The sequence below is a fragment of the Osmerus eperlanus genome, chromosome 16, assembly GCF_963692335.1.
Source record: "Osmerus eperlanus chromosome 16, fOsmEpe2.1, whole genome shotgun sequence".
NCBI classification, from domain to species: domain Eukaryota; kingdom Metazoa; phylum Chordata; class Actinopteri; order Osmeriformes; family Osmeridae; genus Osmerus; species Osmerus eperlanus.
Genome location: NC_085033.1, coordinates 3,809,575 through 3,822,186, shown reverse-complemented (window position 1 = coordinate 3,822,186; position 12,612 = coordinate 3,809,575). Strand labels below are relative to the sequence as shown.

At 44.0% G+C, this 12,612-nt stretch overlaps 2 protein-coding genes across 2 annotated transcripts; one reads left to right on the top strand and one right to left on the bottom strand.

Moving 5' to 3' along the window:
• The first annotated feature begins 2,763 nt into the window (after nt 1-2,763).
• rpl5a (ribosomal protein L5a) lies at nt 2,764-6,123 on the top strand. The gene is made up of 8 exons (XM_062480868.1): nt 2,764-2,910; nt 3,465-3,534; nt 3,685-3,800; nt 3,940-4,074; nt 4,534-4,736; nt 4,953-5,130; nt 5,427-5,515; nt 5,942-6,123. The coding sequence occupies exons 1-8, from the start codon at nt 2,908-2,910 to the stop codon at nt 6,042-6,044; spliced, it is 897 nt and encodes a 298-aa protein (XP_062336852.1). The 5' UTR covers nt 2,764-2,907; the 3' UTR covers nt 6,045-6,123.
• A 308-nt stretch (nt 6,124-6,431) lies between these two features.
• On the bottom strand, nt 6,432-12,518 carry dipk1aa (divergent protein kinase domain 1Aa). The gene is made up of 5 exons (XM_062480867.1): nt 12,016-12,518; nt 9,058-9,192; nt 8,508-8,615; nt 8,227-8,403; nt 6,432-8,105 (listed from the first exon to the last, which is right to left on the bottom strand). The coding sequence occupies exons 1-5, from the start codon at nt 12,067-12,069 to the stop codon at nt 7,293-7,295; spliced, it is 1,287 nt and encodes a 428-aa protein (XP_062336851.1). The 5' UTR covers nt 12,070-12,518; the 3' UTR covers nt 6,432-7,292.
• Nucleotides 12,519-12,612: the final 94 nt, after the last annotated feature.

Here is a 12,612-nt window from a genome sequence, read left to right as displayed (position 1 = left end):
AGACAGCTCTTCTCCCTGAGGGTTATAACATCTTGTTTTTTCTCCTGTTATGAGTTCAACCAGTGTCATTCCAACCAGTAAATCAGAGATTATGAGGAAGAAAGAATTAGGGTCCAATTCACACTTCATCTATCTGGTACAGTTGTGTTATTTTGTAGGTCAAACAGTTTATTGAAATATCTGTCTATCTTTTTTATTTTTTCTCTTCATCTCATTGCTTTAAATGTCAAAAAGACTTGACTTAAACGTTTTCATTTCGCAAGATCTGAATAATAAATTGACTAAAGAAAATGTTATTTTGTTTCACATTTCCACTGACATGTTGGATGGCATAAACAGATTACAAATCACCACCTTCTAGACGTGAGACCCTCATCAATCATTGTGATCAGCACGTCCCCTTATTGGTCAACCAGCCAACTTCTGGCTGTAAATTTTCCAAGTGACCAATGACTAGGACTCTCATGAAGCAGGACTGCTGGAAACCTTCTCAGAGCTTCCTGGTTATTGTACCCCTCTATAGAGCATTGTTTGGACTCTGTATTGGAAGGTTAGGGTTCAACCACGGGCCCCACACTTTTTTTGGGTTTCCTGGATCTTGTGCGGTCACAGTGAGCTTGAATTCCCATGAATCAAGTCCAAAAGTACTCATGAGCTTCAGCCTAATGCTGGTACATAGATTATATGATTGTTTTGCCTTGTATTTTCAACTGCAGTCTATAAGCGTTACACATGCATGTACATGTGATTACGTAAAGAGCATCCAAATCTGTAGTGTTTTAGTGACTTTCCCATGAGAACATGCTTATCTGTCCTTACAAAGTGCTAAACAGTGGTTAAAGGGTGAAGGAACCGCATGAGTAAAACAGACTTTGCATACACTGCATATCATAGGGAGTCAGGTGGCTGAGCGGTGAGGGAATCGTGCTAGTAATCCGAAGGTTGCCAGTTCGATTCCCGGTCATGCCAACTGACATTGTGTCAACTGACATTGTGTCAGTTGGCAAGGCACTTCACCCTACTTGCCTCGGGGGAATGTCCCTGTACTTACTGTAAGTCGCTCTGGATAAGAGTGTCTGCTAAATGACTAAATGTAATGTAAATGTAAATCTCCACACCATTTCTGGTTTAACTAAAAGTTAGTCATGTGCAGTTGTCAAATTTCCAACCTGTAACATTTTTGAAAAAGTGAAAAATATCCAATTGTAAGCTGAGCGTGAAATTGTGACACTAATACCAGCAAAAGAAGAAACATCAGCACTGACAGAGAAAAGTCTTATTGCACACATTGCTAGAAAATATGGAAAATCTTGTTCCTTCAGTGTTGAATCCATAGGCTTTCTCTGTCATGTCATGATTAAAAAAACGCTTTCAAACTCTGACTGGATTGATCTCCTATTTCAGAAAGATTAAGTCACTGCTTTAAGAATATCAAATAAACTGCAACGGTCTTGAATATGACCATGACCTATGGAGTAATACTGACCGAAGAGTGACTGCTGCAGCAAAAACGGAACTGTTTAATCACAGCTGAGTGCTCATGGGGAGGGGCACCACTCAGCAGCAAACTTGGGTTTGGACAAGGTGTGCCTGCTCTAGCTTTTGTAAGGTGGTGCACTAGCGATACAACTGAACAAACGCGGTCTCTGTGGAAACGGTCAAATTTGACTGCTGTGAAATTATGTTCAATGTAGTAAATCCCTTAATGTTTCTCCTTAGCTAAGGAAACCATTTAAGGGATTCTGTGCAACACCCTTAAGTAAATCCCTTAGCTAAGGAGGAATGTACCCCTAAGTGTCATAATTAAGGAAAAAACTTAAGGTGTTTTGTGCAACCGTCCACTGGACATCATCTTGCAAGACGGTGAATAGGAATTGTCTGTCTCTTTTAGATATGCGACAGTTTGATGGCCTGTTGAAATGTAAACACTGGAAAAGAAATAGGATGTTCGATTGCTCATTTCACGAAAACGTGTTGTGTTAGGGGTGGGTAGGGGGAGAAGGGGGTTGCATCAGGAGCTGTCACAGTTGCTCCTTCATTGTTAGTGAAACATCCTTTGGAAAACGAAACACTTCACAGTTTCTTATCTACTTCATGGGATCCTCTTGACCAAACAGTGGCATGCTGTTAGCACACACACATGCAGCACACACACACACACACACACAGACAACCACTCACACTTAGGTGTGGTGAATTGGACAGAATCACGTTGAGACCCTGATTCATACTAATGGGTGGGGGACCCTTAAGAATCGCCCACTCAATGGGCGGCAACTTTAACCATGTCCCTGTAATGGCCTGACCTTATGGATCAACAAATCCTTGAGTCATTATTTCACAATGCAGTACAAATCATTTTACTCGTGAAGATGGGGAAATAGCTATTTAGTTATTCCATTTACATTTAGTCATTTAGCAGACGCTCTTATCCAGAGCGAATTACAGTAAGTACAGGGACATTCTCCCAGAGGCAAGTAGGGTGAAGTGCCTTGCCCAAGGACACAACGTCATTTTGCACTGCCGGGAATCGAACCGGCAACAACCCTAATCTAATTAACAGTCCGACTCCCCAACTGCTCAGCCATCTGACCACCCAAGTTATAGACTAATATGTTATGTAACATCAATTTCCCCCCAAAAAACAAAAAACATAGCAGCTAGAGTTAAACCCTGACCCTGAGGGGAATGATCTGGAAGAGTAGAATGGAAAATGCTTAAACTATGAGGATGGTGCTGTCCTCTGCTGGTGTTAGAGGGCCTCGTTTTTTAAACAAAGACACCCTCCCATACGGTAGGGGGCGAAAGGATTTGCAGTCTGTATTTAAAATTAGGTTTGTTGGGTCAGCAATTCTTCCGGCATACGTGAAAATACCGAACGGCGAAGAATATTGAAAATCTTCGAAAATGGTCAGTTTATCGTCATAATTTAATGTGGACTTGACACACTAAATATTACTCAATCTGAATATGACAGTGTTGTGTGGGATTGTGTTTGTTTGGTAGCTTGATGATGATAGATTGCGAATAATGATTCACGGGTCTAGGCGAAGGAAGGGTTCCAGCGTGGCACACAATGGCCTCTGACAGATATGAAAGTTGTTGGATAGTTACAAATCAACTTCCAATCCGTCCAAATGTATTGTCAGACAGCTAGTTTATATCTGGTTGTGTATTTTGTTGACGTGTAATTTACACGTTAACGCGAAACTGTCGGGCGTTCTAGCTCGTTGGCCTGCTTTAACGGTAAAGTAATGATGGGTGTTATCTACTCCCAATTCTTTCTGGAAATTGTTGCCTATCCATATAGCTTCATATTTAAGCTCATAGTAAAAACAAGTACCGTAATATATGTTGACATTAGGAACTAGTTATCTAGCAAGCTGGGTCTTTGAACACCGGGTAATCTGTTATCATAGGCCACATACATTCAGAAAACAAGCAAACATCTTTCCTTTTCACAGGGCTTCGTCAAAGTAATCAAGAACAAGGCCTACTTTAAGAGGTACCAAGTTAAATTCAGGAGAAGGAGAGGTAAGACATTGTGCTCATGCTTCATCCAAACTAAGCTATTTCATAGACATAGTACAGAGTTTCACACAAGAGTAATGATGCTTTACTTTAACAAAATGGACACGTAGACTAATATGTTGACCAATACATAATATTGATTGTTTTTGGCAGAGGGGAAGACTGACTACTTTGCTCGGAAGCGCCTGGTCATTCAAGATAAGAATAAGTACAACACGCCCAAGTACCGCATTATTGTGAGGTTCTCCAATAGAGACATCTGCTGTCAGGTGAGCTATTAACACAGACAAATTATCTGTGTAAAATGGGTCTGGATCTATGATAAACAAATGTAGACCTGAATGGAATAGTAAACGTGAGCAGACATGTCTTCTCTCCAACCCCTCATCACTTTTATTTCGGTTTCAGATTGCCTATGCGAAGATCGAAGGTGACCATATTGTGTGTGCGGCCTACTCACATGAGCTGCCTAAGTATGGCATTACTGTGGGCCTTACCAACTATGCAGCAGCCTACTGCACAGGCCTACTACTGGCTCGCAGGGTGAGAGTGGTGACCCAGACACGCACGCATACCTTCAGACCATTCACGGGCCTATTCTTGCACATTTGCAAAGATTCATTCACAATATTTGTGGCGAGTTGGTGGGTCTGTTGTGTGTGGGTGTGTATATTGGGGTCAGTAGCCAGTCAAGTTTAGCTCGTCAGCAATTTAGTTGCAGATCTCCTGATGCATGGCCAGTGCTCTTGTTACTCTGACTAAGACAAACATTGCCACTTATTCATTGACCCATGTGTGGAAAGCTGAAGTTAAACAAAGTGGAAAAATAGGTCATGATATATATTTTGGGGGTAAGTCAGATTAGGTGACTCGCACTGCACACAGTTAAACGTTAACTGGGTTCCAAATAAATGATCCTACAAAATATTGAACAAATGCCGCTTGTCTTGCACAATGTTCAATTGCGTGGTTGATCCTTAACCTCTCTTCTCCGCCCATCAGTTGCTGAACAAGTTTGGGCTGGACCAGGTGTACGAGGGCCAGGTGGAGGTGACGGGAGATGAGTTCAATGTGGAGAGTGTCGACGGGAAGCCCGGGGCCTTCACCTGCTACCTGGACGCCGGCCTCGCCAGAACCTCAACAGGAAACAAAGTGTTTGGAGCTCTTAAGGGTGCGGTCGACGGCGGCCTGGCCATTCCTCACAGGTTAGACAGAAGCTACAGCTCTTTGACTGTTAGGAATCCAGATAAAGAACCATTTGCTTCAAATAATTGTGGTGCCTTGTGTAAAGAAAGAAATCAAGCATAAGGATTTGGTCAGTTCAATAGTAAAACAGTCATGTTTAAGACATCTTGTTTATGTACACTGTGTACAACATCGGACCTACTTTGATCTCCTTTCTTTTCTTTTTTAACTTGCAGCCTAAAACGCTTCCCAGGTTATGATGCAGAGAGCAAAGAGTTCAATGCAGAGTTGCACCGAAAACACATCATGGGCATGAACGTGTCGGATTACATGAGCTACTTAATGGAGGAGGACGAGGAGGCCTACAAGAAACAGTTTTCACGCTTCATAAAGAATGGAGTCACGCCAGACACAGTAAGACTGCATCACACATGTCCTACCTGTGTAACATCTGGGTCAATGTAACCCTAAATGTTAGTGTCCCAGCCTTAGTGTGTTTGGGAGACTCCTGACTCCATTGCTTCTTGATGATGTTACTAAAGATGCTGAGCAAAATGTAGTTGGTCCTTCATTTGCTTTGGCTGATGCTATTGTTCTTTCAAGACGGGGCTGAGAGAAGCGAGGGGAATCCCTCAGGAAGTGTCGTAGTACACTTGGCTGATGTCAGCATACCTGCCTTACCATGACGAATCTATTGTTTTGTACCTCAGGTTGAGGAAATGTACAAGAAAGCACACGCCGCGATCAGAGAGAACCCCGTCCACGACAAGAAACCCCAAAAAGACGTCAAAAAGAAGAGGTGAGGTTTTTTGTTGTTGTTGCTTTGGTCACGTGACTCTGGAGATGGATACTGTTTGAAGTGCATGTCATAGGATCTCCATTTGCAGGATTAGTTTCAGAGCAGCCTGTTGGGTGCTGTCCTGTCGTTCCCCCTGCATACAGAAACCTGTTTCCTTCTATCCCTGTCTGTCCTCGTGCCACAGCAGGCAGGGATGTTTGATGACAGACAGAAATATGAAAATGTCCAGAAATGAAAGACAATTTAAAACTAAACCCATTAACGTCAGTGTTTTGTGTTGTTCAGTGTCTTTGAGGGCAAGCCCTCTACTTTGGAAGAGTTCAGGCAAATGTTTAGATTGTCGCAGCACCGAACCGAATGAGGAACGGGTAATAATCATGACTGCTGTGCAGGATGTTAATTCCGTTTTTGTTGTTGTCCTGGCAGGTGGAACCGTGCCAAGCTCTCCCTGGCACAGAGGAAGGACCGTGTCGCCCAGAAGAAAGCCAGCTATTTACGAGCGCAAGAACAAGAGGCTGCGGATGGCTAGCGGTGTTTCTCCCAGCACCAGTCCCCCTCCACAGACACTGCTACACATTGGTCAAATACATTTATTGCAATGCCTTAAACTGTATGCGTCTTAATTCTAGCTACTGATTTGGCAAACAAGTGTGCCACAACTTGTGTGAAAGAGATCTGAATGGGATTCAGTGAGCTGTTGCACTGAAGGTGCTTCCGGGATGGAGGACAATGTGGAACAAAAAAAGGTCCATCTCAAACGGTTTATGCTAGGTTCTGAAATTTCCACAGCTTTATTAGTCAGCTGAGTGAAGCGAGAGTAACAAAAGACAAGAAATAGGTCTCATAATGAACATAAAACATCTACTGCAAAGTTTCTTGAGGCCTCAATGTCAGAGGGGCCATTTTGATAGTGAAAACTAAAAATGGTAAACAATATATATTAACATGTAAGACCTGAACTATTAGGATAAACGCATGCCAATAGTAAAACTATTATAAAGACTAAAAAAGTTTCTCAATATCAAAGGTTCACAGAACAGGCAAGCTCTGAGTGATCACTGGTGAGTGGTAGGTGTTTTTATTGTGCAAATCATGCTGGTTCAAACTTCAAGGTAAACAATGTATCAAGATTGCAATTCAAGCCTCAACAGCAGCCTTTACATTCAGTTCCTTCAGAATTCACACTTCATACTCCAGATGTAGCGCTCGAAAGGACGTAACGGTAAAGATGTCAAATAAAAACGGCAAGCAGTACCTTCAAAAGTGATAAACATTAATACAAAAGTTTCTATAAGGTCTACATTTCAGCATGATCTCTTATGGCACCATTCAGTATGAGTTTAATGCTACGAAGTATCAGTGGAAAATTACAAATGTCCCTTGTGGAAAATGTGCATGGGAACCAAATGAACTCTTTTTTAAATGCAGCACAGTGTGTTACTAAGTGAAAAGGAAAATGTCCAGCGGTAAAAAACAAACAAAAAAAACTTAATACTGAGATCAGATTACGTGAAGTCATGTAATGTACAATTAAGATGTTTATACGACTACACAGGATTGAGGAGTCAATCCAATGCGTGAAATATATATCTTTCTTCCAGCATCCTGAAAATGAATCGCATAACAATATATTACATTTTCTTGTAAAACTAAGGAAAAAATAACACTGAGTTTCTATGAAGAATCCCATAGTGGTTAGTTTATATGAATCACTTTGTCAAAGTGAGGTTAGTATCTACTCTTTCCTATGCCACAGTGTCAGTCCCAGCTCTCACCATCATGAGTCCTTGGTGTGGGAGATCTGTTTCCACAGCAAGGCCTTGAGGTTGTTCAGTATGAGCGAGTGCTCCATGTTCATCTGGCTGGCCGAGCCTTGGAGCGCCATGCAGACGTCCAGCTGCCTCTCCAGCTCCTCCCTCAGGTCGGAGGGCGCCCCCCGCAGGAGGTAGTCCGTCAGAGCCCTGCACGCCTTGGCCAGGTTGGGCTGCAGGGGTTCTTCCCTGCAGCGCCGCTCCGCCATGTCACACGACGACCGGCAGTCCGCCCCCAACAGGCAGTCGGAGTCCGCCTCGCAGCGCAGGGCTCGCATCGACCTTCTGAACACGTCCTCGGGCATGACGGCCCTCGGGTCAGTCAGGCGGAGTTCGTAGTGGTCGGTGTAGCCGAAGTGGGCGGCGCTGAGGTCGCACATGAGGAAGCTGCCGTAGGTCCCGTGGAAGACGTCCTCCACCAGCTCCAGCAGGCCCATGGAGATCTTGGCCTTGCGGGGCCAGGAGGGCGTGCCCCACTGGTCCATGCTGCGGCGGGCCCCGGCCGGCACCCAGGCCTCCAGGGGCCAGGGCAGGGCCAGGCCGTACAGGGGGCCGTAGGGGACCCTCTCGGTCATGTACAGGTCCCCGCAGAAGCCCAGCAGCCGCGGGGTGTGGCCTCGCTCCTGCAGCAGCAGGCCCAGCAGCACCTCGTCCATCTGGAGGAGAGCCCATGCCGAGCGAGCCTCCGGCAGAGACACGCGGCCGTCCTTGTTGCCGTCAGCCACCAACAGGATGTGGCTCACCAGACTGGCCAGGTTGGCCTGTTCACCCAGTTTGGACTGCAGGTGCAAGGAGTAAAGGAAGAGGCTAGTAGGGAAAGATGCTAAAGATGCTAGTATATGAATGATTTGAACCAGAGGTGTAAAGTGACATGCGTTGGGTTATAAAGCGCTACCGTACCTTTAGGTGGTTGAAGACCATTTCGCGGAACTTCTCCACAGATGTGCCTCGAGTGGGCGTGTCAAAGACCGGCGCCTCCCTCCTGGGCTCTAGCTCCTCCCCTAGCTCGTAGGGCACCACCTCCCCCAGCTGGCAGCGAATCACCCCGTCCAGCTCCCCCCAGCCCCCTGTGTACACCTGCCCTCCGACAGAGAGCACAAACGCCTCATAAACATACCTAGTGAGATGACATTGACGCGTTGAGGGCCTCTTCTCTGAGGCAGGGCGACGTGGTGTGTTACCTGGTTGTTGGGTGTGGTGGAGAGACACCTGCCCAGGTACAGGGTGTCTTTGTCACACAGACTGCTGCAGGCCGAGCCATCGATGATCCCCTTCTTGTATTTGTCACACTGAGTGAAAGGTACAGGTGCATTAGTGGAGGCCTCTCTCCCTACTGTGTAGTGTGGTTTTATTCCACATAACACATATCTATATGAAAGACAATTGCTGGCGAATCTTGCACGTGACATAATATGGACAGCAGGTGGCAACGCTGAGTCCTAACTGGTTGCCACAGCAGGTCAAACTGCATGTCTTCAATCTCCCCTAGTGAGTATGCTAATGTCTACTGTCTTTGACAAGTATTACAGTTGAGTATGCTTGCAAACATATAACTTATATAAATGTCTGGGTTTGGCTCACTCGCTCTATTTTCAAATTCTAGACTAATCGAATCACATGTGTTGAGAGCAACAAGAATGCATCCATTATAGGAACCATTCTTGAACTTCTGCCTCTAGTGAGCAATGACAAAGGAGGTTCTCCTGGAGACAAAGACACATGCATACTCACAATAGCATTCTTGCACTCATGTCCTCTACACAGCTCTTTATATGTGGAGTATTGCACATAAATCACCCAGCTCCCCACGAACACCGTCAGCCAGGTGAGGAACAGGTACTTCACTCTCACAAAGGAGATGCGAGCCTGCAAGGGTCAAACAGAGCAAAGCGTTTTTCAGTCAAACAGTCCGGCTCTTGCTCATCCCTTTAAATGAACACATTTCTCATGAGTCTCAGCTGTCTACTGAAGGTATTTCTCTGTAATTAATGGACCTCGAACAGGACACTGTATTTGACATCACTGCACAAACATCCCAAACCCTGTTGTCAGGGTGACCAGGTCAATCACTGTTGTAATAATGATCCCTTCCGAATACACCCTTCTCCATGTGACCCATCTGACAGCAGCTTAGCTCCCTACCACCATGACTGAGTGATAATGTATTGATAATTCCCTCAAGTTTTCAATAGCCTTTTGAGCCATAAAACAGTGTTAAGGCAACATGTCAGGTAATGCAATTGAAAACTGGGAGCCATGCTTGAAATCAATTACATTTCAACCCATGCCTCTTCTTTAAGACTACCGAGAATGTTAGTTAGTTAGTTCTGAGAACGAGGTCTCACATGACGACAGCAGACTGCATGGTGACCTTGTGGGTCTGAACTCTAACCTACTCCTGAAGGCAAAGCACAGGCACAAAATTGATACTTCTGACTATGTGGCTTCAAAAGGTCTTCGCAACGTCTAATCTAGACATCAGATCTAGGTTAGGATTTAAATCCGTTGTTGTGGTGTGAAGAGTACAAGCCTTGTGGTATAAGTTCATCGACAAGTCTCAACCCAGCCTAGCATTTTTCATGTACTGTGAGGGATCAGAGCAGATAGATATCTACCCTCGCTAGCTGAAGGTGTTACAGTGTTAGTTATGTCCCCTAGCGAGTATGCTAATGTATACTGTAAATAGAAACATAGCTGCTACAACTGTTTGTGTGACAGAGTACTTTGTGAGAGTGTTTGAATCGTGGTGTTAGTCTTGTCAGCAAGTTTGACACTGGTACAAGTGACTGCACAATATTTCTATTGCAGTCCTACTGTTTAATGGGACAGTGTAATATTGACTCGTCTGTATATGCTCTATTTGTATGGAAGTTGTGTCATGCTACTAAAACAAACTAGCTTCCTTGGCTATCTGATGTAGGCCCTACAGTAAGTTTATAGGTCAACATCATCTAGCCTTTACTGCTGACAGGCAGTTATATGTATTGAGGTCTTCAGAGAAGAGTTCAGAGTTTCATCAGATACTGCAACTTAATTAGAAACATATTTGCCTTCTACTATCTATATACATATCTTACCATCTGCTAGTCACACACACACACACACACACACACACACACACACACACACACACACACACACACACACACACACACACACACACACACACACACACACACACACACACACACACACAAACACACACACACACACCTCACCTACTCTGTACTGAAATATGAATGTGATATAAGCCCAGCCTTGTCTTTCCCCCCCAACATAACTGGACTCCAGAAAGCAACTCAGTGGGTTTACTTGAGGAAATGGGGGAGTTAGGAAGTCAAACAAAGTGTTGGAAAACCTTTGATGTTTCTCAGCAGTCAGGTCAGGAAGATCTAGGGGACTCTGACGCGATCACCTTACAGGCCAAAACCTTCTCCGCACAAATCAAAAAGAACTAGGTTGGTGTTATGAATGTCAGACATAACATGCCAGACATGTTGTGTGAAATACCTCAACATAATAGCAACATTGTTGCAATTACTCTACCACAAAGTGAACAGGTAGGCCTATGTTTCATACTTGAAGGTAACAGATCGTCAAATGTCAAACACACTCTCTAAATATGTGTAACTTTTAATTAATAAACCTCAATGTGCAACAGAGTAGGCAGCTCATAGTTTTCGTTTCAGCATGTGATTTTAGGGGCCAGATAAGGTGTTGCCACGTGAGAAGAGGAATGAAGCATTTTTACAACTCAACAGCTTTCTGCTGGAACACTAAAAATACATTCTTATTTGTTCAGCCATTTCGTGTGTCTGGTGTGACATCACTTCAATTCAGGCTGTTAGAATTCATGACAGCCCTCTAAATTAGGCTACCTCAGAGACTGCTGACCATCCTTAATTCTTCTCCATGTTTCTCTCAATAAGCTTTCAAAAAGCAGACATGTAGGACATTAGCCTATGTATAAAATTATCCTATTTCCCTTTTATCATACATCTGCTGCAGAACACTTTAGAGGTACACTGACAAAAGTAGGCCAGGCAGTTGGAGGGAAAAGTAGCCTACAGTCCTGCAGAGATGGATGAGGACTGATGAAACAGTAGCCAACTGTAGTAAACACTGTCAATACACATATAACTCAAATATCTCACAGTAGTCTTGCAGGAATCCCAAAACGGACTAGACTGTTGTCAGCCTGACCCACACTAGTAGGCTATATTCTCAAATCCGCACGTTTCTGATCACTGAATGAATCCAGTTTAACCCATTTTTCATACCCACTCAGTTTAAACTTAAAGGGGGCGCAGTAGGCAATAACCCGGGTCCTTTTCAACCCATAGGATTAACTAGTCTTTGCAAGAAAATACGAACAAAAACATTTAACACGTTATAGGCTAGGCTAGTCGTATTTTGACAGGCACAGCTGTGGGTGGAATAATACAGGATCTCGATTCACTACCGGACTAACGTGTAAAACCGCGCATCAACAACGCAGACTTGTCTACCGACCGAATAGTCTAATTATTCTCCAATTGCTGACACTGCTGTCAGTGGTTGCACGATGAGAGTACTGTAGTCCGACTTGGAGCCCCATTCTAAACTGCAGACTGTTCTTTATTTATCTCTAGCTGAAGCACATGAAGCACATGTAAAATGCGTCAAATCTATACAAATCCTTTATATTACCTGTAAATAGAAGGACTTCTTCATCCAGGCCCGTGAAAACAGAACCCTCGCCATTACGAAAATAGATCATTTCAATACGTTGACCAGCAAAATCTTCCAAAAGAGGCTACATGGAAGTGCCAACCGTGCTTTACGTTCACTCGTTGGTTAAATAACATTCGTATTCTATATTTCCTAACGTGATGTTTCCCATAATCCAGGCGTCATGTTTCTACGGTGATCCTCTCTGAGCTGCACACTATTCTGTCAGCTATACTTCGTTTACTGGTAGGCTTACTGACTGCTGCAACTGCTGGTCACCATAGACTTTATGTTGGTCTCTAGCGTAAACTCTCGAAAGAAATGGCACCGACTCGACAGTAAAAAATATGCCTATTTACTTATCAGCTATCAAGTGAAATAGGGTATGTAGACAAAATAATTATCATAATATATCAACGTAAACAGCCATCAAGTACATTTCTCACGTTGAGTCTCTGGTCAAGAAAACAGGGTCGTATGACCCCGACTAGTGGGCAAACTGCGCAGTCACGTAGGCCGGATAAAGATTTTTTTTGCTGGATATTAAATAAACTCTTGGTGCAGTAGACAATCTCA